This window comes from Micromesistius poutassou (genome assembly GCF_964030765.1).
Source record: "Micromesistius poutassou genome assembly, chromosome: 13".
NCBI lineage: Eukaryota > Metazoa > Chordata > Actinopteri > Gadiformes > Gadidae > Micromesistius > Micromesistius poutassou.
This window is the reverse complement of record NC_140283.1, coordinates 19,568,329-19,594,581: the sequence shown is the minus strand read 5'-3', so window position 1 is coordinate 19,594,581 and position 26,253 is coordinate 19,568,329. Positions and strand designations below refer to the sequence as shown.

At 45.2% G+C, this 26,253-nt stretch overlaps 3 protein-coding genes and 2 non-coding genes across 5 annotated transcripts; 2 read left to right on the top strand and 3 right to left on the bottom strand.

Moving 5' to 3' along the window:
- Positions 1-271: 271 nt before the first annotated feature.
- On the bottom strand, positions 272-2,877 carry oaz2a (ornithine decarboxylase antizyme 2a; the record flags this gene model as incomplete). The annotated part of the gene is made up of 4 exons (XM_084477187.1): positions 272-402; positions 1,139-1,224; positions 2,053-2,228; positions 2,842-2,877. The coding sequence occupies 4 exons, from the start codon at positions 2,875-2,877 to the stop codon at positions 272-274; spliced, it is 429 nt and encodes a 142-aa protein (XP_084333313.1).
- A 13,451-nt stretch (positions 2,878-16,328) lies between these two features.
- AC3HAE_027831 (transfer RNA leucine (anticodon CAA)) lies at positions 16,329-16,439 on the top strand. Its single transcript has 2 exons — positions 16,329-16,366; positions 16,394-16,439. It is a non-coding gene; the product is annotated as a tRNA-Leu (tRNA).
- Positions 16,440-17,626: 1,187 nt separating this feature from the next.
- Positions 17,627-21,085, bottom strand: ppib (peptidylprolyl isomerase B (cyclophilin B)). The gene is made up of 5 exons (XM_084477729.1): positions 20,862-21,085; positions 20,288-20,401; positions 19,347-19,440; positions 18,557-18,741; positions 17,627-18,114 (listed from the first exon to the last, which is right to left on the bottom strand). Exons 1-5 carry the CDS (start codon positions 20,994-20,996, stop codon positions 17,992-17,994), a joined length of 651 nt encoding a protein of 216 aa, XP_084333855.1. The 5' UTR covers positions 20,997-21,085; the 3' UTR covers positions 17,627-17,991.
- LOC311357954 (small nucleolar RNA SNORA81) lies at positions 19,753-19,936 on the bottom strand. The gene has a single exon (XR_014637952.1). It is a non-coding gene; the product is annotated as a small nucleolar RNA SNORA81 (small nucleolar RNA).
- Positions 21,086-24,432: 3,347 nt separating the features above from the next.
- LOC311357285 (uncharacterized protein) lies at positions 24,433-25,107 on the top strand (the record flags this gene model as incomplete). Its single annotated transcript, XM_084477186.1, has 1 exon — positions 24,433-25,107. The coding sequence occupies one exon, from the start codon at positions 24,433-24,435 to the stop codon at positions 25,105-25,107; it is 675 nt and encodes a 224-aa protein (XP_084333312.1).
- Between the last annotated feature and the right edge of the window lie 1,146 nt (positions 25,108-26,253).

Sequence of the window (26,253 nt, the reverse complement as noted above, 5' to 3'; positions counted from 1 at the left end):
ACGTGTTTGAACTCTGCTGTTCGTTTCCCTTCCTGTTGTTGGGTTAGTTTGGGAGAGAGGGATCCGGGGGGAGGGATCCAGGGGGGAAGGGGAGAGTGTTGCAGTGCAACAGCGGCGGAAGATGAGGTGGGGAGGACAGATGGGGTTACAGCAGGGGCTTCCGGGGGGGTGGGTGGGGGGGGGTTAGTCCTCATCTGGCCTGCTGGCCTCCAGTGGGTAGGCCATGAAGATGAGGTGGAGGACAGATGTGGTAGCAGGGGGGGGGGGGGGGTCACTCCTCATCGGAGCTGCTGGCCTCCAGGGGGTAGGCCATGAAGACGAGGTCAGGACGGGGCGGTACCACCGGGTCGTCTGGCTTCACCATCTCGAAGCCCATGTAGTGGAAAGTCCTGATGATGGCCACTGTCGGAGGAAGAATCAGCATCATCAGCATCGGCGTCATCCAAACACATCGTCGAACCAACATGGCGGTATCTGCTTTATCATGTGGAGGTAGATGATGTACTTGTAAAAGGAGAGGAGACTCAGTACAATCATCTTAATCTTAACTTTGCTAGGGCCATGGCTGGACTCAAAAACCAGCGTGTCAAAAATAGACAAATAGACAAAAGTGATCAAATAAAGTAATGTACTTCATTCACAAACTTCCATGCAACTGGACTTGGGACACGTACAAAACAATGTGTTCTAAACACTGATTTCATCCATGTGGCATTTCTTGCCGCGCCACTTCAATATTCTTTTAAGCAACCAGACCTCGGGGCCTTCCTGCTAGTGTGCCAAACTAGACTGGGGATCCCCAGCCCGTTTTGCCGGCGATTTGAATTCGCCCGGCAGAAGGGTCTAGAGAAGAGCAATACATTTTTTTCTGCTTCCGATACTTCTTTGCGGGAGCCAATCACCAAGCTGGCTTCTCCCCCTGGTGTGCCATTGGCTGGTTTAACACAATGACGACAGGGAAGTGACGGCAAGCAGCCAATTGCGTACAGAGTTCAGTTCGACCAGGCCCGTTGATCGCGCCTCTTGTGCTGAAGGAAATGACAGCAGCCTCCCCAGACCAACGTGCAATCTACCATTGAGCTTGGTCTGGCAATAGCCAGGCTAGTGCCAAACATCACAAGGTGTCAAAATGCCTTACGTCGGTCAGCTCTGCTTTTATGGAACCAGAGGAACACAAAGTCAACTTTGAGCTTCTCCTCTGTGAACTCCAGCAGAGCGGTGAGCCTGTGGAGGGAGAGAGAGAGAGCGAGAGAGAGGAGGGGAGAGAGATGGGTAGAGGGTTAGAATGACGTAAGCATGTTTTACATGCGATGCGAACACAAAAGTGCGATGACAGCTTGTTAAGAGCGGCTACAGCTGTTCTCACATCTCGTTACACCCACCCCACAATCGCATTCTCATGATTTGGGGTGACGAGAGCGCTTCCAACACATCGGCAGAGCAGACGGTTGGCACCTTGCAATGCAGCTTTCCATTACAAACCACAGGATGTGGCATTCACAGCCGTGGCGCAGAATGCAAGCCTTTTCGACGTTGCACCGTTACCACCAACATACAGAGATTGATCCCCTGTATGGGCAACCCCCTTGTCAATAAACCCTTTTCTGATTCTGAGGTTTCTGTGTGTCTGCATTCTTTTGTTGGGGGGGAACTGAATGCGGTTTTCCGCAGTCTGCCCCCCCCCACCCAGCGAGTGTTTGGAACATAGATGGCCGCCAGGTGAATATAAGGCCCATGGAGGGGGCAAATCTGAGGCTTGACTTGATATAACCTGTTGCCAAGTAGGTTACCCACACAAGGAATCAATCTCTGTATGTTGGTGGTAAAGAAAACGCGCCTGCAACACGAAAGGCTCGCATTTGCACCACGGCTTAAAACGCCACATCCCGCAGTTTGTAATGGAAACTTTGGAAAGTTGCATTGCAAGGTGCCAACCATCTGCTCTGCCGACGCCTTGGAAGACACGCTATGACGACTTAACCCAACCATGGGACTGGATCATGCGGGGTGTGGGGCTGGCGTCCCCCTCCGCCCTCCCCCCCCCTCACGTACCCTTCCTTGCTGCCCTCGGCCAGCTGCCCCGGGGGGATCTGGATGAAGAGGCGCTCTCCGCGGAGGAGGGCGTCCCAGCCGGCCGAGTGCTGCTCGCTCAGCTGGTAGTGGAAGTGGAAAACCGCCGGACCCCCGCTGGGAGGGCCACCGGCCTGGGTCACGGTCAACCGTGTGTCCTGGAGACCCGGGAGGAGGGGGGAGAGAGGAGGGGGGTGGGGGGGAACATCAGGTATCTATCAATCATGACTTGTTTATTCATTGAAATAAAAGCAATTCACACGGGTGATGTGAAACGAGTCTGGCGAAGGTTGACGTCTTTGTTGAGCGCAGCAGAATGAAATGTGGGAGAGCTCCGACGGTTGTGCAACAGGAAATGCACCCGAGGCCCTCCTGGAGCGATACCTCTTAGGGCCGACTTCACACTGGGTTGCGGCAAAATCAAAACGCCTGTTCGACCATGTTCATTCTGGTTCAACCACCGCCGCGGATAAAACACACACTACCCCCGTTTCAAACGGGGGTAGAGTGTTTTAACAACTTTAACTTTAACTTTAACTAGTCAACTTTTGGGGAAACGCAACCCGAGCTCGCCGTACGGTCGGCCAATCACGTAAGCCGCCGATCAGACCTGGAAGACCTGGGTTTGAAGAACCTTGTTTACCAACCGCCTAGCGATAGCATTGTGGCCTTCCACTGTTTACCGAGCAACTGTGGCGACTGATGGCGGCTGGTGTTGTCCTTTCGGCAGCTGCACAACCCTGCCCCGCGGAGAGGCGTGGTTCAACGTACGTCACACAAACGGGCCATGGAGTCACACTCGCCCATCGTCCCCCAGGTGTCTGTGGCCCGCCAACGCCTCTCTTCCTCTTTTCGTGTCTTTGAAGCTGGTTGGTTATATGAGTCAGTTTCCCCATTTCTTTACACAGTCCTTTGCACTTTTATTGAACACTGCGAAGATCCTTTGAGCTGCACTGGTCGGGAATTAGGGGGCAGACAAGGCAGTGCTGCGTTGTCTGGTCCGCAACGCAACGCCCGATTCAGTGCGAATGAGCCCTTAGCCCTACTAGTTCCTAATGACATTGATCCAAATAAGATTTCCCTGTAAATCCCTTTGGTTAATAGAATCTACTAATTGAATGATTAGGCGGGTCAAAGTAAGCAACAACAACAGCAAGCCTTTACACCTCAGTGTCAGACTCATGTGGAAATATTTAGTTTTTGCATACATGGAGGTTCTGGCACGTTTCATTGTTATTGTTTCGTGAAAGGCTGCCTCCCGTGAGTCACGGGCTTCATGGACATGGTTCCTCACCAGAGGCTTTATTAGCTGAAGAACAACTGCTCCACATGTGCAAGGCATTACATTGCGCATCAGTGGGGGTGTGAGAGTCACAGGGTGCCAACCCCGGGCCTGTCCCAGAGTGAGCCGAGCTGGATTGCGTGATGTGGTTCAGGGTTAGGCTCATTCCAAACGGTCCGCACCCATGTTGTGAACATAAATAAAGGAACGTAAATAGCCGGCTGTGTGGTCGGGTGCACCATGCATCAGCTGAGCAATGATCACAGCGGGAAGAAAGGGGTTGAACTGGTTCACTTCCTCTGCCAGAGTGCTATTTAGCAGACGCTTTTATCGAGAGCAACTTACAGTGTGTTAGGATACAAGTCATTAAGGAGCCAGGAGTGTGTGTGTGTGTGTGTGTGTGTGTGTGTGTGTGTGTGTGTGTGTGTGTGTGTGTGTGTGTGTGTGTGTGTGTGTGTGTGTGTGTGTGTGTGTGTGTGTGTGTGCGTGCGTGCGCTGCTGCTGCTGCTGCTGCTGCTGCAAACTCACCTTGTGGAGTAGCACACCCAGAGAGTGATCCCTGACAGTCCCTCGCCCACCCGGGATCTTTAGCTGTGGGTGAGGGGCATCAGGAGCACCACAGAGGCCCCGGACCCTGGGTACTGGAGCCCGACAGCCTGGGGCCCATCAGTGACGAACTGGAGGGAACACAAGCTTGGCTCAGTGCGGAACTCCAAAATGCTCAACCACAACAACAAGAACACGCACGACCACACCGCGCAGGAGGAGACATGCAATGTAATGTTACCATGGAAGATAACTCTAGGCTACCACTTGTTGATCGAGGTTAGTGCCGCATCGTCGACTTCACTGAACAAGCGCCCATTTGAGGTGCACGTCAAACCTCGGATTGTGCGGACGGTGTACGACGCTCAGGGCTATTAGAGTAGCTCCGAATTTCACACGCACACCTGGTCTAAGTGCAATTTTAGAGAGTCACAGCCCCGGTCGAAGTCCGCCGTTCCTCTGTTGCCCGTCTACTCAGGGGTTTATATGGTTTTGTAATTGAGTGTAATTAACTGACAACAGAAGGACAGCCAGAGTAAACATTGGAAAGCCAATCGCTAATGGAGGATCCCCCCCCCCCCCCCCCCCCCCGCCCTTATTAATAACCCTCTCAGCTTGCCAGGCCACCTGCTCTGTCCACGTATTGTTAAGAGGAACGCCGGAGAAAATACACAGGCCGACCACTACCTGAGTCCTGTCAACACAAAACAGCTGTTTCATGCATGCATTCATTCATTCATTCAATTGAATGCACCTGAAGATTCCATGGGCTTTTTGTTTTGCTTTTCATAGCCACCCAGGGACCTCAGTCATAATCGTTATATACTATGCACATCAACACATTCTGTATTCCATTAAAAATGTGTCTGATAGTGAACTGATACAGAGGCCAATGAGCTGGGCATCGCCGGGCTATTCTTAGAAACCGCTTGTTTGTCCAATTCTTTTCTTTCATTTTCCGCGACATATTAATCTCTTAGTTTCCAAACAAATGGCCAAGAGCCGTTATCTGAGGGAGACAGTCTCTGCCATTCATCAAAGCCATCTCTTCTGTCCGACTATAGTAAACAGAGTTCATACGCCGAGTCTACAGGGCTACAAGTTTAAACTACGTTCAAAAAAATTATACTGGGTAAAGATTTGTGTGTAAAAATGAAAAACTGAGTATAGAATTGTCTACCGACTTTAAGGCTGATGGTTAAAATGCTGATTCTATTGTCTTTAGGCCTAACAACCGAGGAGAAAAAGGAATGAAAGTCTTTCTGCTTGAAAAATTTGTAAAATGTAGTTTTGCTAAAAAGCTAATGAACGAATATCCTTCGGCTAAACAACAGCTTAAGAGCTGGAGAGCAGACTCGGTTGTTGTGCGAGTTCAAGACAGAAATACAGCTATTGACTTAAGAGTTCCAATAGGAAACCAGTTTGGGAACCAAGTCGATGGCAGCCAGAAGGCCAGCCAGCCAGCCAGAAGGCCAGCCAGCCAGACATATGACGAGGGTGGGTCAACAAGCACATGACCAGTAAACACCTCTGGAAATAGCTCCCGTGAGGGCCCAGGAACCCAGCATGGCGTTGGCGCTTGGGGTTACCGTGCAACATTTCACGTCCCAGACACAGCGAGGAGGAGAGGAGGAGGTCATGTGACTGACTGTACGATCTACCTAGAGGCCTGGTTCTCTCTTGGCTCCGTTCCCGTGTGTTCATAATTCATGTTCTGCCCATGGGCTTCAACTAAGAAAAGGCACGGGAAATTCAAAATTGTACATGATAAAAATAACGTCCGCTTCTGATGTAATGTATTTGCCATGGAATCTATCCCTCCCTATCCATAAATATTACATGTCACGACAAGGTACTGAAATATAGAATAGCATGCAGTCGAAAAAGCTACGCTTTCTTTTGTTTGCCATCCTGTACGATCCAAATTGACAGAGAGCCCAGCCATAGATGGTCTTTGGAAGATATGATGAGTGAATGATGAGCCTTTTGTGCCCTGAACGCCACACGGCCTCGGGCGATGATTTTGGTTCTGTGAAACCTGCCTGCAGTAGTAACTAGTGGGACGTGACGATAGTGAGCACACTTGTTTCAAACTTTAGTTTAGTTTCAGTTCTGCGTAACAGCAAGAAACACGACTCTGGTATTGTACCGAGGTTCTTTGATCATTGATTAATCACATAATACACATTATCTTATTAATGTGTTGATTCTTAGATCATAGAATTAAGTTTGATTAATTAGATTAGATTAGATTAGATTAATTAAGTTAGCAAGTTAGACCAAGACCTTGAATCTGCGAAAGCTTTATTTCGGACTATAGAATAAATAAATTATTTGAACATTTGCTGATTTGCTCTTTAGTGAGAGCTAAAAAAAGCTACAAAATGAACAGTCGAGAGCTACACTTCCTCTCAGGCAGCAGAATCTGAACCAATGTTCCCATTGCATTGCATTGCATGCATTTCCTTCACTTTACATTACGACTACCAGCCGCCGACAACAACAAGGTCTGGTCGACGAGGAGGAGGAGGAGGAGGTGCAGGCAGGGGAGTTCACAATCGCTGCTCCTCCCGGGCAACTCGACCAGGTTACAGACACTGCCCTGACTGCATAGTTACCAGGCAGGTGGAAAAACAAGATCATTACGCCGCGACTCTCCCTCGGTAATGACGTGCAGAACACTATCTTTTACAAGGCTTTAAAGTTAAATGGACGGTGCTTTGGTGCTGCGTATTTCAGGATAGGCCCTGTCGCTATACTTTAGGCTACGTTAACCACAGAGCACATCATGTAAATAGGCCTACCTACTTTTATTTTCCCTTGGTTTATTCCCTGCAATGGTTGACCGAGTATATTGCTGCTACCTACCTTTAATTCTCCATTATATTTGTGTTGTTCTTCTCTTATTTTATCCAAATTTCCCTTCGGGGAATATTAAAGGGTTAATCTCATACCTGCTTCCACTAGTAGTTAGAATCAAGTCAAGATATGGGCTTTAGCTGATTAACCCAGGAAGTAAAGATACAAGGCACAACCAGCTGGTCAATTGTGCAAAGACATTAGTCCCGAATTACAACAGAAGCTTACCAAGATAAGATAACGCTTAATTTACCTTGTGAGGTATTATTCAGGTGTAACAAGAATATAAAGTACAAATCAACACACACACACACACACACACACACACACACACACACACACACACACACACACATTAAGACAACTCTTGTTATTTTAAAGTTCAAAAGTCCAAAAACGCATGTATGAGAGGAATGGGACAGAACAAAAAACACACGTCCAATTAGAGGAGGCTTTGAGAGGTTGGAGCAATGGAGGAGGACAGTGGCAAGGATGCCAAGACTATTCACTACCCTTCACAAGAACAAAAAAGAAAAACGTGCCTGCCCGTGATAGAAATGGCAGCTTGTTTTGAAAGGCAACACCCTTGCCCCTCTGACATTTCTCACACACCCACACACACTCAATCCTCCAGCTGAGTCCGCCAGACAGGCACTAGGTCGGCCTAAATGAGGAATATGGGCCAACAAACCGTTTCATAAGGAAGGCTGGCTTAAAATGGCCACAGAGTCTCAAAGTGCAGGTGGACAGAGACGGGAGACATCTATAACAACATTGCACCTCTTCGTCGTAGGTGTGGAGGAGTCTAATAATAATTAGAATAATAAAGCTATAATCAGCCTTAATATCGAAGACAAGCGTGCAAGAGAGACCTCTAAAACTCCTACACGGTTATGCAATTAAGATTATACCTTTGAACAGCAACCCTAATTACTATATTTACACGTCCCTGTCAGTTTATACACTGAGTCTTAGTTAAGTACTGAGCACGATTTATTTGATCATTTTTGCAACGATGCACTTTGAATTGAGAGAGAGATAAACTAATTGGGTTGTAATATGAATGGCTTTGTTGTTGGTTTGAGGGCGGATTTAGTTGATTATCCTGGGGGATTAAGCATCTGTCTGTTGGAGGACGGCCTTGAGGTGGAAAACGGTATGGCACTGAATGCCTGTAGCCTACTGTACTATTGTCCTGAGTATTACAAAGAGCCTATACTAGTATATCCCTTCAGAAAACAGCTCTACTTCCTGGTTGTAATACATTGGCCACAGTTGCTTTTTGTTCATGAAACGAGTGAATGAACAGGGAGAAGGGAACGACAGAAGAGAGAACAAGGATGTGTTGATATGCAAATTGGCTGTTTACAATCAGAAAACTGTGTTTACTGTGGCACCATTTCATGGACAACTTGCATGTCCCTACAACAGCGAAGCAGGTCGTGGTGTATATCCGTTAGAGACTAATGCATTGTTGATGTTCTCTGCAGACTTTGTCTAACGTCATAACACCGTCGTAGCACAACACGGAACCCAAACCGTCCCATTAGGTCTTAACACCCTCCATCTATGGAGATTAACTTGTCTTCGAAGTTAAACTTGGTACACATAACACCACTGGTTACACAATTCCCACCTCGGCCCGTGTAATCTATCCTGTGGCATTTAAATGTGATGGAAAAGGGCGGCTGTACATAATGTACAGACTCCAAAATCACCTGAATTCAGGTAAATGACAGGTGTCTCGTTTGGCCCAACACTACCACACGGATGTTTTTAAACCAGGCTGGCTCTTATTTAGAAACGAGTCAAATAGATTAAAAAAAGAGTAGAGATTATTTGTTAAATGTTGATTTCACGGACCAGCCCATATGCACTCCATTCCAGGCCCCATCACCTCAAAGTGACTTTGTTAGAAGCTTCAGAAGTGAGCCAGCAAAACGTTAAAGGATTTGTTATCTAATGCTCCCGATGTAGGCCAGTGACAGGGGTGAAACGTAATCATCATCCTGCACAGAGTGCACCGCTCACACAGAACGGTGCATCAACACAGACCACAGCGAGACAACATCAGACGTTACCACAGAAACATCAAATACCCCCCCCCCCACCCCCACCCCCATGTACAGAGAGCATGCACAAAATCGCTAGAAGCTTCCACATCCTCGCAGTAGACGTAATCATGCAGGACATGAAAGAAAACAGGAACATGCATTGTTTCGAGTGGTGGGCTATAACGAAGCCAATATCGTTGCGTCGTCATCGAAGAGCGTAACGATACGATCATCAATTTATCATTTCAACGTGTCTGAAGAAAAATAACAATGTAGCAGACCGTCTTGGCTGCACGGCGTCCTACAATCCAGCCGAATTGTTACAAATAAAAAAGGTCAGAAGTCAATCGCAAAACGCCCCACAGAGTGGCACAACAACCACTACTAACCCTACAGTCAGGTGATACCCGCTGTGGAAAGAAACGCGCAAGACTCCGTTTGTCCGCAGCTCAGGAGTTATTTACAACCCTGTCATGCATGAGCACGTCTCCATCGTTTGATTAAGATGTCCAAAACAATCTATTGAACACATGTTGATATGTGTTATATGCAATACAATAAAAACACAGCCTACCTCTCCTCTGTGTTCAGCATGATATAGTCGAGAAATGAAACTTGGTGACCTTGTAGAAAACCAAAACAGTGACTATTTAATAGAAGCTCCACGGAAAAGTGCACCATCCGTAAATTAAAACCACCTATTCAGTAAACCTCGGAGGTGTTACTGCTTGGGGAGACGATGTTTTGACGGTCCGCGGAAGGGAGGACGGGAGCTTTAAAAAGTCTGCGTCGGTCGAGGCGGAACGCAGGGTCTTTATAAGGACGCTTCTGCATCCAACGCTCCGAGCGTACAGGGCGGCCGCTACCAGCCAATCACTGATAGGCTGGTCACGGCCGCCCCCTCAGAGCCCACTGACCGCTCGGATCGGTGATTGGTTGGTGACACAAAGAGGTACCGCCCACTGTACGTCCGGAACCTTGTCTCTAGCGCATCCAGCGCCGCTGCCTATTTATAACCAAACCGAGGAGAATCATGGGTATTCCGTTCCGGAAGTAGCTTTCAAAACAACTTCTTATTATAGGCCCACATTCTACAAGACCATTTTCCCTTAAATGAAGTGATTTCTTAACAGTGCACAAGAATGTATTAGGCCTATCTGGTTTATTTCGTATATTCTAAAGTGAAGTGTAAAAGTGCCAGCGTGCACGTGTGTGAACGTGCACACGCAGCGGTGGGTCTCGAACGCGCACTCACTCAGCAAAACGTTGGTCCTCCTTCCGGCCCGCGCAAACATGGGACAGATTATTGGTGCTGTATGCACATTGTTTGTTGGAAATAATCAACAAACAATAAATGATTAGGCCTACTTGAAATATGAAAATATCCTCTCTGTAATCCATAAGAATGGATCTGGTGGGCTATTCGTCCGGCTACAGTACGGACGGTCCGGTTTTGGGAGACTCGCTACTGTTCCAGCAGCATTGCGCAATTCTGATTGCGCTCACTTTGAACGGTGACATTCAATCCCAGTGAGTTACTTGCTCAAAGTCACTGTGACGGTGTTGTTAATGATCTAAAATCGATCAATTTCACTTCAAATTGTCTAACAACCAAGTTCACACTAACTAATTCATGAAAGCACATAAAGTAATTGATATGGCGTTACATTATATTATTATCTATATTTTATTATTGTATTCTAAGGTAATTGGCTATTGTTAATATTCAATGAGCAATTTTACAATATTTAAACATTGCCATGAGCCACTTCATAATCCCCTGTATATGAATAGGCCTATGTAACTATGTATATTTAATATATGTATATCCAATTTTTTATACTGTGCTTTTGTGTTTTACATTTTTACTTCTTGAGCAGAGGGTGACACAATTAAAGTGAGCAGAGTATTGTGCGTCGAAATGTTTACATGTATACAGAACAACATGGGGTCAATGCCCCCAACCCTGGACTACCAGAACTAGGTGTGAGCCACTCTGAGATCATCCATTTAGCATCATAGCCACACTGCTGCTGCTTCAGCCCTCAGGGCTGGTGAACTCACTTCAGAGAGGTTATGCGTTCAGTCTATTCCATTTGGGTGGTGAGGGCCTGCAGAAGAAAGGCACCATGGGAAATAAAAACACAGTTACGTAATACCTTCTCCTGTGAGATCTTAAACGAGAAAAATGACTAATGACGTAGGAGTGTGGTTAATCTCATATGCATAAATGAAGGACTAATGGAATAGATTAAAACATACCATATGTGTGTAGATGTAATACCATATTTAAATTGAGCTATAAGTACAGTATACAGTACATAGTCTTTCTAGGCAAATTCCTTCCCAATGCTTTCCTATGGATACCTTCAAAATGTAAACAGCAATATGTCTATACCTAGAAGTACAGCACATTGTTTTGTTACCAATCACTATCATCTCATCTTATAATAAACATTTTCTAAACATTATCTTGGAAGATAAAACATAATCCATCTTTGGAGACATTCCATTTACATCATAATAAACTCAAGTCCTTTATTTTTTTTCATTGGTACAGTCCTCTAGAAAGTCTTGTTTATAGGACTCATAGGATCAAACGCTCCCGTGCAATCTGAACTGGGATCAAACACCGGGCCTCCCCTCTATCAAGGACGATCTGACCACTTTCGTGGCGTTTTGCTACAGCGTCACACGGCTGTGCACAAGACTCAAGATCTCTAAAAGAAGGTAAACATCTCTCAGGCCCCCACCAATCAACGCCTTTGGTCGCCGAAGAGCAACACCGTCCGTCGACCTGATATTTCGCTCTGTGATCAAACCGCCTCTCACAGAGAACACAAAGGGGAAGATTGTGTGGATTTGGCCCCCTCCCCCCCCCCCCCCCCCCCACACACACACGCACACGTACACACACAGAAGCATGACAAATTCAACAGTAGATTGGGCGGTCTCAAAGTGAAACAAAATGAGAGTCCTCTTGTCGCCAGATCCCGATAGGCGATGAGGGAGGGCGTGTTGAGACGTCAAAGATGCAGGTCAGATTTTGGGCTATTGATAGGCTTATCATATGTGCACAGGCTTTTTCTCAGACAAAGACACACACGCACACGCACACACACACACACACACACACACACACACACACACACACACACACACACACACACACCATATCTCATGCAAGTCCATGTCTCACAAGAAAGTGGATCACTTAAAAACAATAAATGCACAAGTGCATTCTGTACTGGAAGGAAATGACACCACCATCCAAATCCAGACTGAATATAAACCTAACAGCGAACTTAGATTATAATCTCACACTATTAGCCTAGCTGTCTCCAATACAAGTAACATTATAATTACAGTTTGCGAGTTGTTTGTGTCTTTAATTTTCCTGGATTTGGCAAGCAACATCGCACATCTTTGGACAACCTCCTTGTCTATAATTACGCTTCTATTGTTCACATTAGCAGGGATCCTGTCTCCTTTCCGGGGAACAGGAGATTGACGCGTGCCTGCAGGTAGTCACAACACAACTATTTCCGTGTATATCTTATCAAGTTCCGAGTGTTGGCGTAGAACTGCTACCTCTTAGCCAAAACGTCACGAGTTGTGTGCGTGCCTCTTTCCCTCGTCTAGGTGCAGCCATGCTTAAAGATGACAGAGAGGATGCATTCACACTTTGTGAGCAATCTCGTATTGTTTCTACATGCAAGCCTTCTTTACAGTGGAACACAAACAAGGACAGAACAGGTAATGGGAGTTTGGCTTCATTTCTGACCTGACCTGAAGCTGGTGTTTTTCAACCTCAAGTTATCTAGTTTGGTTAGCTCCATGTGATAATGGGGTAGGTCGGGGGCCAGGCAGTAAGAGGACATCGGGGATTAAGTCACGTCACTTCAGAGCACTCTGCAGACACCGTTCTCTCCCGAGGGGTCCCTCTCGGTCATCCTATCTTATCGATTGGTGGAATCTTCTTGTTATCTCTATAATTAGGTGCCAAACACAAAGTGTGCGACTTATTGTGATTCTAGTTTGAATTTGTATTTGAAGCACCCCTCTACTGAGGTTGAGGTTGCTTGGTCATTTTGTTATGGTCCCATCGTCTGATGTTACCTCTTTCATTTGGATAATTCTAATCGAATCTTGTTTTTTTAAACATGCATACAATAGGCTCGTTAGTAGTACCATCGTGTTTGACTCTGAGCTTAAAGGTTCAGGGTTCCAGCCTGCTCACTGTAACGCTACCTGCTCATTAAAGGTCAACTCAACAAATCAGATGGAGAGTTATATTTTGACCGTCTATCTATGTAAATATTATGTACACTGTAGCCTACTTTCAAACAGATACGCTGATAACTAATAATGGACTTACGTGCTCGGACAGAGACACTCTTTGTCACACACAAGCCACACACTGTTCCTTTAATACAAACACAGACAAATACCAAATCATGGTTTTGGGTTTATACCCTCCCAGAAAGATAGGATGAGAATATGTTTAGGTTTTAGAATATTTATCTCCTATCCTGAAGCAATTTTGAGTTAGCGACAAATATGTATAAGTATGTACATATTTTAACACTAAGATTAAAACTAATCTAAGGAAGGCATAGGAGGCATATTGTAATTATTGTAATTTATTTTTAAGACAGGGGCAATGCACAATAAAACATTAATCTTGCACAACAAGAAAAGATGCATTGTGCCAGGTTTTAGCAGATTGCTATTTTCCACCTGCAGTCCCTGGGCAGGTTGATGGTTGCATAGTAGATACACTGGTTGCATGTATATACACTTAAATACAAGACCCAGAATGGTAAATTACAATGCATGTTCTCCACGCTAACAACCTCAAAAACCAACTTGACGATGTTAGACGTTACACTGGGTCAAAATATCAATGTTTTCATGTAAATTCAACAAAATCCAAAGAGGGGAAACCAACTTGGATGCCAGCATTAGTGTGCAACATTCTCTGCGCCCTTCTTTGAGGCTGTGATCACAAACACCACTTGGACTTGACTTGGTTCTTGGTGGAACTCGGGGACAGACTTCCTGTTCTGGAGCTGTGTGAACAGGCAGCGTCGTGGGAGGAAGGTCAGGAGATCGTGGGAACCTTCTGGGCGGCCCCGGACCATGTCCTCCCGATGGTACCTTCTTCCCAGAGAACAACGTGACCAGCGCCACGTCAGGAAAAAGACCAGGCCGATAGGAAGTTCGAGAACAATGAGGGAAAGCGGTGGTTACGTTCGCGCCGGGCCCGCTAGACGCTGCTTTGTGCTGGGAACCCGCTGTGCCCATAATGGTTACTATGCTCCAAAAAATAAAAAAAGCCTGTACAAACTCATTGAGAAAAAAAGTAAACAAGGCCCAGTTGACCTTTCCCACGGTCTGTATTGTATTTATGTTTTACTTGTGGAAGGCGATTCTCCCTTGGAGCAGGAGAGCTGAAAGTTGACTGTTTGTTTGGCTTTTCTTATCTGGATCAACCTGTTTCTGTTTTGTTTGATTCATAGCTGTTATCTTTACCTTATTTGAGACAAAGGCATTTGTCAACACCTGACTCTAGGTGGTTTATTTTCATTGAAGAGTAAAAATGTTTGTTCTCTATTCAGGAAAGTTTGCTCTCTATTCTTGTTATCTTTTATGCACAAATATAAGGTACTTTTTTATGTTACAGTAAATGTTAGACTACACACAGTTAATGTTGGAAATCATACATGAATATATATATGGCCTTGTTGAAGGGCAAACCTCAATGCTCCTGATTTCCAATAGGGGATACAGTTGAGATGATGTGTGCTTAATGAACGTATTAGATACTAATCATAGCGTTCTTTGGCTTCTGACTAAGTGTGCTACACTGTCAGCAATAAATCCCAAAAATCTTCAAGCTAACTTTGTTTCTCCTTCCATCTTCACCTTAGTGGCTCACAGACAGTGACCCATATTAACGTCCACCCGTGCTCATCAAAAACGTTGGTGGTGATGAAGAATAGAACTCACTCTGACCACGAACGACCATGAGGTGGCGGAATGAAACAAGGCCTCCATACCTGTTGTTGTGGAACGAGCGAAGGCCTCATACCTCCGCTGCCTCCGGTTGTTGTGGAATGACGGTACGCCTCCGTACCTCCGCTGCCTCCAGTTGTTGTGATTCCCTCCACTGTTCTTTTTAATCTTCTTGACAAAACCGCACGCAGGAAGCTATTCCAGATATGTCCGGCGCGTAGTGTGGCCTTCCCAGCAGAACCATTAAGTGAAGAATAACAACTGTTTCACTGCACAATCCCGACCAATCGCCACGCATACATGGGTCCGGAGCCAACAACAGAGGGTTTAACCCAGACATGGTTATGCAGAGCCTGCTGAATTCCTTCCATACTTTCCCTTCTGGTGAGTCACTGTATGCCTGATCGAGCTTGTGCAAAATAACAAGTGTCCCACACATCTGTGTGTGTGTGTGTGTGTGTGTGTGTGTGTGTGTGTGTGTGTGTGTGTGTGTGTGTGTGTGTGTGTGTGTGTGTGTGTGTGTGTGTGTGTGTGTGTGAGGAGTTGCGGGCCGTCCGTCTGTCGGTATACTGGCACGAGCTTCTGTTGTGATGTTACTGGTAACGTAGTCGTTACCTAGGCTTCTATTTTTATATTTGGTCACTTTAACTTGCTCGACCCAACCACTTCACCAAAGTAACTTTTGTTTAGAGTGGCTCAAGGATGCCTACAGCTGCACTGCAATTTGCAGTGTAGCAAAAAAACATTTTGCTGACCACTATATCCTCTTCCTCAGATCCCCTCCTATCGTGTGTCTATCACTCTTAAACCTTTTCTGACATGAAAGCGAGCAACTGGGAATATCCTTTAGGCCTATTATTATTATTATTATTATTAATAATAATAATAATAATAATAATAATAATAATAATAATAAATGTATTAATACATATATTAATTAATATTCTATATTAATATAACTACTGCTGAGTAAATGCTGTGAGATAAGGCGCGACACACAGGTCCTTAGGATTTCCAAAACATGGGCTTGTTGATCAACAGAGATGCCACAGTAGTTATGTTAAAGCGAGGTCATTGTTGTAGTGTTGTCTGCCTTCACGTTTACTTTAAAAACCGTGCTCTGCTGTGCTAGGCAGCAATATAGCCTACTTTCATGCCTTTAAATGATAGGCTACAACGCAGGGGAGCTGCTGTGTTTGCAAAAGTCCGCTATCTACTTCCTACCTATCTACCAGTTTCTCTTTCCCCCACTAAACTTGCTTGTTTGGGTTTTGTTAATTATAGTGAATGCTTAGAAGAACTTATGAGCTTATAAAATTCGGTTTCTACCTTCCTCAAATCGGGGGTTTCTGGTCTCCAACTGGAGACGTGGGTTCAAATCCTACTTCTGAAAGATTTTTTCCAGCCTTTAACTCATTGAATAAAGGAGTAGAATTATAAGGTAGGCCTACATCTTTTACGTTATTTTTACTAAATGTAGACACTTTATTTACCCGTTCGTCAGGATGGCCGAGCGGTCTAAGGCGCCAGACTCAAGGATTACTACCTTCCTCAATTCTGGGGTTTCTGGTCTCCAACTGGAGGCGTGGGTTCAAATCCCACTTCTGACAATTATTTTTAAACTTCAGCCATACATATGTCATAACATGGACTGCATAGCGCAGATTCATGACGCAAGCAGCGCACTCTGTCCCTCACCGTGGGTTCACTCAAACAGAGGAGTTCCGTCTGTATTTAGGAATTCCATGCCAGCACCCTCTCTCCTCTCATAGATTAACGCCCATGGCCTTACATAATATATAAATACAGACATTAAAAGAACAGGATAAGGATTTTTTTCAATGTGTAGATTAATGTATTGGCTAAATATAAACATAAATAACTCCTGTATATGATTACAACTCCCATCTCTTTTTAAAAGCCTCTTTAAACCTACTTAAAATGCAGATGGTTAGGCATGAAGCTTGTAGAATACATCAAGAAGCTGAAAAGATTATAAACTCCTGTGTTTAAATGTAGGCCAACGTGTGTGATCTAACTGGCACCTCAAATTGCAAAGAAAATGTTTGATATGATTGAGCTGTATTTTTAATATAAGAAAATGTAACTCAGAGCCAAAGACTATTCAAATGAAATAGTAAATTGATAGATTACTGAAAGGAGATTATTCTGCTCAGTTCAGATGAAGTTCATGTCTCAAGACGGGAGAGTAGTGAAATCCTACACAAGATTGTGCACTTGAAAATATATGGACGTCATACAATGCTGGTATGTTACTGCCATGTCTAATGAGGACCATAAGGTCGGAACTTAATTATACTGAACCACATCCGCTAGTCCGTCCTCTTAATGAATCGGATCCACATGGCGAAATGCAATTATAGCCTACGCCTACAAATTATCTAAATATATAGGCCCAACACACGGCAAATCCTTTTAACATTAGACATGTCACAAGCTGACATTGTAAAATAACTGCAAGGAACAATGATCGATTCAGGAATTCAGTACAACATACATATCATAGTAAGTGAGGGATCCAGAATAGATCCAGAATAATTTGGTTATTCATGTTAGATTATATGCTCACTTCATTTTGGATGCTTTGTAGCCTGACGCTGTGTAAGCGTGACACCTAGTGGACGTTTCACGTCATATGGTTATTTTAGTGCACTTCCTATGGTAGACATGAGGGGGTAGCGTTGTAGCGCCTAAAATATTAAAAGGTACTATGCCCGTCCGGAAGAAATAAAGTAAAACCCGACACCTCTAGATCGATTCACGAGTCAACACCAAATCAAGTAAAGTAACCTTTATTCAAGATTTCCTTATTTTATTACAAAAAACAAATCGCAAGAACAGCTTGGAATTGCAACTTGGAATGATTGTTGGTAGGGGTAGGGGGGGGGGGAAGAGATAGGAAAACTCAAAATGGACCCAAGCACTGTAGTTTTGACTGTTAGCTGCGATTTTGTTCTGCCGCTTTTAAAAAGGCACCCCCCCCCCCTCTTCATCCTCATGATGACCACGGCCCCCCCCCCCCCCCCCTCTTCGTCGGGACACACAACGGGTCTGGCGTAGATTCCAAAGCGGCCAGCACCCGATATCCTCCTCCCTCCCCTGTGCACACAGTGCCGTTTAATTTGATGCTTCAGTAGCGCTCTATTCCTTGGCCACGGCGTAGGGCTTCTCCACGTCGATCTTGCCCGAGTCTCGGATGCTGACCTCCAGGAGGGGCTTGTCCCTGCTGTCCGTCTTGGTGGCCTCAATCCTCTTCACAACATCCTGGAAGAAAAAGGAGAATGAAATGGAGGCTCCCATCGAGAACCACCACCACCACCACGAGAGGAGGAGGAAACAATGGGCCAATATGGTCGCTGCCAAGGGTTTTTACATTTACCAAACACTTTTATCCAAAGGGACTTGCAACAAGTACATTTGTCAGAAGAAAGAGACATATCTCTGTTGGTACAGTAAAGATTATCTAATCCATAGAAACAAGCACTAACAATTGAAAGGTTAATCCATTCCCTGTACACAAAGATATATAGGATAAGATGCTACACAATGCCGAGTACTATTTCCTTAAGGTATAAAGTGTCTGAATGCAGATTTGTAGCACCAATGTTTTTTTTCTTTTCTACATTCATACTAGTTTATCATCAGGTAGTAAAACGATGACGCCTGTACACATGGGGTTATGGTTCAGCGATAACAAGACACTCACAAAGCCCTCCAGGATCTTTCCGAAGACCACGTGCTTTCCGTCCAGCCAGGGGGTCTGGATGGTGGTGATGAAGAACTGGGAGCCGTTGGTGTCCTTGCCGGCGTTGGCCATGCTCAGCCAGCCCTTGCCGTAGTGCTTCAGCTTGAAGTTCTCGTCAGGGAAGCGGTCTCCGTAGATGCTCTTACCTTGAACACGGGGAGTCGAGGAATCTTTGTCAGTATTGAGCATAAAAACTATTCTACGTCTAGGACTACACTCGGATACAAGACTAATAACCACGCGTCACCCCTCGACAGGTACTGCAATATTTGTCGTTTCAGTTGAAAACCATTTGAAGAGAAGGCCGAGGTGTATCCTCCATGATTTGTGTAATGTGCATGGTGCTGATGTGGGCACCATAATATAGCAAATAGTTTGCAAGCACATTTGATATGGTGGCCCACATGGGTTTGCCATTGACTTTAGTGCAAAATTCAAATATAGTTTTGCTTTATCCATTCCACCGTCTGAGTTTAAGGACACTGTTGCTTCTGTTCTACACAAATCAATTATGTAGTCTACTTTCGATTAATAAGTCACTTCTGTTTATGCTTCCTACATTTAGCCATTCATGAGCTAGCTACCGTATCATCATGCATCTTTTATTAATATATAGTAGAACACCATTTTGCTGTCACTACTGTATGTCACACTTTCCACAATGCCAATGTAATTTCCATCGTGGAGCAAACTGCTACTTTACATTATACTCATGCAGGGTTATCAATAGGTGTGTTAAGCTGGGCTTTACCTCCAGTGCCATCTCCCCTGGTGAAGTCTCCACCCTGGATCATAAAGTCCTTGATGACACGATGGAATTTGCTGCCTTTGTAACCGAATCCTTTCTGTAAAGAACATTGAGAAATGTTTAACTCCAGCTATGAATACAATAAATCCTTACTCGAGTAGGGATTAGAGGAAATAGTTATAAAAAAAAAAACAATAAAAAAAAAACGAAGGGAGATTAATTTATGGAGGTGACATGACATCATGTGGCCTACTAAAACCTGTACGGCAAGTTTACTTATTAAGGATAAAGATGACCACTGAACTTGGCATTTATAAATCAAGCTTTTTGAATATGAACCCAGAATGAGGCCAGTAGGTTCATAGAACGCTACATGAAACAGTCTGTCCCAACAAACGTTTTTGTTTTGCAATGTTGCACAGCATCTTGAGCCAAGGGATACTGGACATTAAGAAAGAGGTCCTCCCAAGCCTAACTTTCGACACCGTGCTTACGCTCTCCTTCCTTGGTGTACCCATGCTTACACGGCCACAAGAGCTAGGCATCAAAGCCTTGACTGTCGCAGTTTTAGCAGGGTGCTTTAAAAAGAAGGTTACGATAAAACATTAAATGGACTGTTGAAAAGTATGCATTTGACTTCGACGTCTTTGCTTTACCTTCCGGCTTTGGTTTTCTATTTATTGTTAAATAATGGATTTATCAGTTATACACATTTTTCTGTCAAATAATAAACGCTAGTACAATCAAGTACTCGAATACATTTAGTCGTTTAGTCGGGGAATTTTAATTAAACATATTTTCCATCCATAACTTGAACAAAAGCATGCAAGCAGTGTGCATTCAGAAACCCAGTTCAATGAGTCGGGACTACAGGTCATGATTCTGAGAGAAACCCCTGCATAAGACTCAATATCCTCCTAGTGGTCTCAGACTAGTCTCCTTACCTCCCCTGTGGCCAATGCGACGAAGTTCTCCACAGTTTTGGGAACGGTCTTCCCAAACACTCCGATCACAATCCTTCCCACTTCCTCGTCGCCAATGTTCATGTCAAAGTACACCTGAAAAGAAAACACCGCATGTGTTAAACACACACACATCCCGTTGGTTTGCAGTATGCATACGTGGCCATAAAGATCCGCAGCACCGCCGGGGAGCAGTCTGGGCCTGACCGCCGGGACACAACCTGAAACCAAGCGCTTCATTTCCCCCCCCCCCCATCAATAAACATCTGGACTAGCAGAAACGCAGGCTTATGCGGGAGAAACCCCTCACCCTGACTTTTAAACAACCAGGACGCCGTTAAAAAAAAACAAACACACAGCGTATGCAACCGCGCTGGCGCTTGACAGGCGGCTAGCCCGACAGCTAGCCACGGCGTAGACACACACTGGCGTTCACGCTAACACGGAGCTAGCCTCAGACGCGGAGCTCCGCCGTGGAGCCCTGGCGGCGGGTCTAGCTGTGGGACTGTGGTTGAACCGCACCGACCGCCACTAGCGTAGCGAGGCGGGCGCGTACCTTCGCGGTGACTTTAGGCCCCTTCTTCTTTTCATCGGCGTCGGAACCGCTCGGGAAGAGGAGGAAAACCACCGATCCCACGATGAGCGTGGCAGCTACCAGGAACTTCATTCTCCTCTCGCAGATCCTGACCATTAACGGGGAAAAAAGGAGCTGCCGAACAACGGCCTATTTATCCTACTGTGGCGTCGGGTGTCGGGGGTGGAGACTGCAGCGACGGCAGCGGTCTGCTCTTCCTGGTTGATGCTTATAGGCCGTGTTGCCAGATTGGGCCAACACTGGCTGCAGCGCTCTGTAAGCCATCAAGAAATCTGGAATCTGGCCCAATCTGGCAACACTGCTCATAGGGGCGTGGCTTTTCGGGACCAGACACACGCATGTTGCACTGATTGGTTCGTCTCTTCGAGTATTCAAGCCAATCAAAGGTCAACGCGTACAAGGGAAACTGAAAAAGACAGATTTTCTGGCACGTATCCACGACGAAATGCCGAGGTTGGTTACACTTAACAAGTGTAGCGGAGCAGCGGCCTAAATAATCAATTTCAAAGGTGTGAATATGAGAATCTTGCAGCTACAATTATCATAGAACCACAAAAAACGAAAGTTGACTTGTTAAATTAAATGTCGTCAAGTAAGAATTAAGAAATCAAGGATAATTCTGTCTTCACGCTACAGATACTAATGCATGTTCAAATAAATGGTTCACTCCAATGGGTCCATCATTCAGCATCGCAAACAAACAACAAGAACAAGAACAACAACAACAACAAACAACAAACCTACAAAGAAAAATTGTTTTAACAAAGAAAAATCGATTTTTACTGTTGTTTCAAGTTCTTTAGAACTGACTACATGTCTTTATTTGGATTGCTAAATAAAGCTCTGGGACAAAGTGAATACACAAACATGCATTTAATAACAATTGCATAATTTATTATTGCATCATTATTATAACATTATTGCATGTGTGTGTGTGTGTGTGTGTGTGTGTGTGTGTGTGTGTGTGTGTGTGTGTGTGTGTGTGTGTGTGTGTGTGTGTGTGTGTGTGTGTGCGCGCGTGTGTATGTATGTATGTATGTATGCACAAGTGTGTTTGTGGTCCCAGTTGTTCCAGCTGTCCATTTAAAACAAAACAAAATAAAAATGTGCACATCTGTGTGTCCCTGTCAACCAATGAATGAATGAGACACAGCGTTTGCACACTGCTGGCCTCTCTCTCCCCCCAGGGCGTCCGGGACATTAACGACCCCCCCTCCTGACACGACTCCACTCCCCTCTCAGAGATGGGAACAAACGCGGTTACAGGGAGGTCATCCCGGACTGCGTAGACTTTGGGGAGCTCGACTGACTTCACTTGAACCCCAGCAAGACCGAGGAGATGGTGATGGAAAGCCCCCCCCCCCCGACTAGACCGCTCACCCAGGGATCGGGCGTTGAGATGGTGTAGGACTCGTACAGATATCTGGGCGTTCACCTTAAACCGTAAACTGGACGGCGTCGGGTAGGATAACACGAATGTCCGGTACATAATAGCCAAAGTCGTTTTCATTTGCTGAGGAGACTGAGGTCCTTGTGCAGGAATCTGTGATATTCAATGCAGTGGTCTGCAGGGAGGTGGAAGCACTGAGAGGGACATAAAGAGACTCACTAATCTTCTTGTGAGGGCTAGCGCTGTCCTGGACTGACCTCCAGATTTGCAGCTGAAAGCGCTGCGTTCAGCAAATTCTTACACCAACAGTGTAAAGAAGAAATGCTCCCGGAGGGCTTTCGTCTCTTCTACACTAATGCAACATAATGTAACACTGTTGTTGTCTCACTATCACCCACCACCTTCTAAAACACAGCTACTTTGCACCATTTATTATCTCAGGCTATATATCTTATCTATTCGTTCAGAATTCAGTGCAAATTCAGTGTAAAATAAAGATAAAAACGATTTATATAATGATGATAATATTTTTTTGTGTCACTTAACCACCCTTTTCCTCGACTTTTGACTCAAGCTTATGTTATTGTAAATTTGTAAGCTTAAAAATTGTTGATTCTTAAAAATTTAAATTGTAAGCTTCCTCAATGGTTTAACGTCAAATTGTTCAGCATTACTTGGTGCAGTGTTTGTCCTTGGGAGGTGACATGGGGTGATGCCGCCTTCAAAACAGCTTGGAGGTTCGGAAGCTCTTACGTGTCTTTACATAAACCTTCGTTCTTGAGACTACACTTCATAACAACAAGTATCGACAAGTATGGATGCCCGCAGGGACCTCTTTGTGCTTCTTTGCTGAATCAGATGAATCAGTTATTAACTGCTTGCGATGGTTGAACATGAGCGAGAATTTATTAGGTGATGTTTATAATTGTAAGCTATAATGTATTGTGATGCAAATGTTAGAATGGGTGTTGAGTTCGCCTCTAGTGCTTGCTGCAGGTTCACTTTATTCTATCATTGAAATGGGCAGCCATTGTTGTGACGTAATCTCGGAGGACTCGAGTTGCTTCCCTTACTTCCGCACAAAACACTGAGCGAAAACTTCGACCCAACAGAGTGTTCGAAGCACTTTCCTCCGAGCTTAAGGTCCGAAACTCCCGGAAACTCGTTTTGAAGACTGCACAAGTTCCAATTCCCACTTCTTACACAATCATTTAGTGACAGCTGTACATCATCAACTCATTATGCTCTGATTGGTCATCTGGTCACCGCCAACATTTAAAAACCCTCCACAAGCCTTTGGGAATCATGTGCTAATGCCCAGTTGGAATAATGACAGCAACTCTCATTGCATGGTAAGCGAGGCGGGTTTAGCAAGTTTCATGATTAGTAATGGTTTTGTGTTTTTAATATTTGTAAACAGTTGTTAACATTTGTTTGGTGTTTTAGTGTCATTATTCAAGCAGTCCTGCTTTGGGATGTCGACTGTAGACCTCTTAAAAATCGTATGTAGCCTATTATTAAAGTGTAGCTTTTTGTTTAAATTCACTTCACTGTGTTTACACGTGTGGCTGATCTTTTCTTACGTTTTGGCCCCATGTATGGGTCCACTGGAGGTGGCTCTGCTGAAGCGCCAGGATACTACCAGTCTGAGGGAAACGTAGACTATGGCGGTGGAAGTTCCTTGTCTGGCCTTGGATACCAGGACCTGTCTGCTATGGCATATGGATATGGCACTGGTTCCACACCTGACTCATCTCGAGGTAACCTGAGCGATTTAATAAAAATAAATGTAAGCGTACTCCTGTTCACGACGTTAAATAACTGGTAGGATTAGAAAGCATCTTGGTTTTTGAGTTATACGAAAGACGAAGGTGTTATCCATGGGTTAAGACTCATGACTCAAGACTCATTTTTTTGCACCTCATTGTGGGAGTGTTATCATGTGCAATGCTGTAGGCCTATATTATTATTATTGTGTCATAGGTGTATGAGAAGTGTAACCATTCCTTGCACTCTGCCTATGATTTTATGCCAAGACCTTTGCCAAGTTTAAAACGTGGCAATGTTTTTTTTAAATTCACTGGCACTTTAACATTTAGGCTATAGCCAACGAGCTGTTATTTTGGAGTTTAGAAATTTGTCATGTTGCTCTACTTTCTAGACGACTCCTGGGTCATCTCTCCTATCACCTTCTCTGGTGGGCAAGGTGGTTTATCCACCAGTACTGCTGGTTCACCCAGCGGTTACGGCAGCCCGTCTGCTATTCCTCCTCCACCACAGTTCTTCCCAGGAGAGCTTCTCCAGGTCGAGGCCGTGAACGAGGATGGACGCTACGAGTCTGAAACGCAGGAAAAAGCCTTGGCTCCGCCTCCGCCGCCTGCCAGGGCTCAACCAGGACCCCCCGTGCACAGTGGCTTTGCCCCGGTGCCTCCCTACCCTTACGACATGAGGTTCCTCACAGGCCAGTACCTTACTGGAGCCTACACTGACTACACCAGTGGTTCGGAGCATGGCAGAGACGACTTGCAGGAGAACCACTACGTCAGCTATGACCCTCCCGGCAGCGGTGAGGGGCAGCAGTGGGCTGGCGAGCAGCAGGAGTGGGAAGGCCCGCAACCAGTGTGGGGGGAGCAGCAGCAGCAGGGCCAGGCCTTTCCCAGTGCCGCACAACAGAACGTCCAGATGTCCAGTCTGGGAATGCCATCAGGATCTGGACAACAAGCCCAGAGCTACTTTCTGCCCGCCGGGCAGAAAGTAGCATCAGGGGGGAAGCCCCAGATGAGTGCTGGATATGAAAGGGACATGGGATTGTGGTGAACCCTTGATCATTAGCAAACATGTTGGTCTTGGTTTAGTCAATAAAAATGACAAATGTAATTTGTTTCTTTGTACTGCTCAGCTTGACTGGGTGTTTTTTAACGGTGATGCCAACATAAAGAGCACACACTGTAGAACAAGTTATACTTGCTGTTGTGGATGACGTTGATCCACACGTGTCATGATTAGGGGAGGTATTGGGTGTGGCTGAACAGAGTAGGGTATCCGGGCGGGGGTGTCGGCATTCCTCAAGTATGGCATGGGGAGCCGTGCATCCAAAGGTCCAGTTTGGTCCTTGAACACTGAAAGTAATCACTTGCGCGATGAAGGCTATACAGAAAAATAGTAACTTAGTTAATAGTAACTAACTCATTCTTGCTGATGTAAGGCATTTGGTCTTTTATTTTCCCAGCCTTAATATTTGTCTGCTTTCAAAAGACCAATTCATAAACTATTTTGGTGTACGTTTTGTATACATTGGTGTACGTTTTGTATACACTGCAACGCGTCTTCTCTGAATGAGGGCTTGCGTAGAACATGGAATTTTTGGTAGATCGTCAAACGCAGCTTAACCGCCAGTACCACTAAAGCCCGAGGGCAGACCCGTCTGCCATGTGAGTGGTCTCTGCAGCGAAGCACCAGGTGCCTCGGAGCACTGGACGCTGGTTAGGTCAGGCGCTCTAAAAATAAAGCTGAATTACCTCCAGGTGTGTGGAGTCTTTGGCTCCACAGGATCCCTTTCCCAGTCGCCAGACTATTGTCAACCTGTTGGGAGTCCAACTGCGTAGATCTCTAGCATGATCAGGCTTGTTCAGGAGTTCATTCTACCCAGGCCCAAGTATCTTACTGCATGGGGCGGGTACCTACAATTTTTAAGCAATGAGGTCTCATTCAGGTGTTTATTGTGCTCACGCATTGGCCTTTTACGTGCCTATTGTGTGTCATCTCATTGAAGACCCATTTTCTGCTGCTGCTGTGTTCTTTACAGACCTTGTGAGGTTTGTGTGACAGATTTTCCTTTATCACATTACATCATAGTCAATAAGGATGCATTTAGGTGTGTATTTACCATTGGAAAAATATATGGTTAATCGGTTTTCTGGCAATATACGTTTTGGGCTGGTTTTTGGTGATTGGGTGGTTTTT

What these genes read in the sequence shown, in the direction of transcription:
- ppib (XM_084477729.1), bottom strand. Translation starts at nt 20,996, where the DNA reads ATGGTCAGGATCTGCGAGAGGAGAATGAAGTTCCTGGTAGCTGCCACG. An exon ending in TCGCATTGGCCACAGGGGAG is followed by an intron (nt 19,441 to 20,287) that starts GTAAGGAGACTA and finishes TGTTCTTTACAG; the next exon opens with AAAGGATTCGGTTACAAAGG. An exon ending in CAGGGGAGATGGCACTGGAG is followed by an intron (nt 18,742 to 19,346) that starts GTAAAGCCCAGC and finishes CCCGTGTTCAAG; the next exon opens with GTAAGAGCATCTACGGAGAC.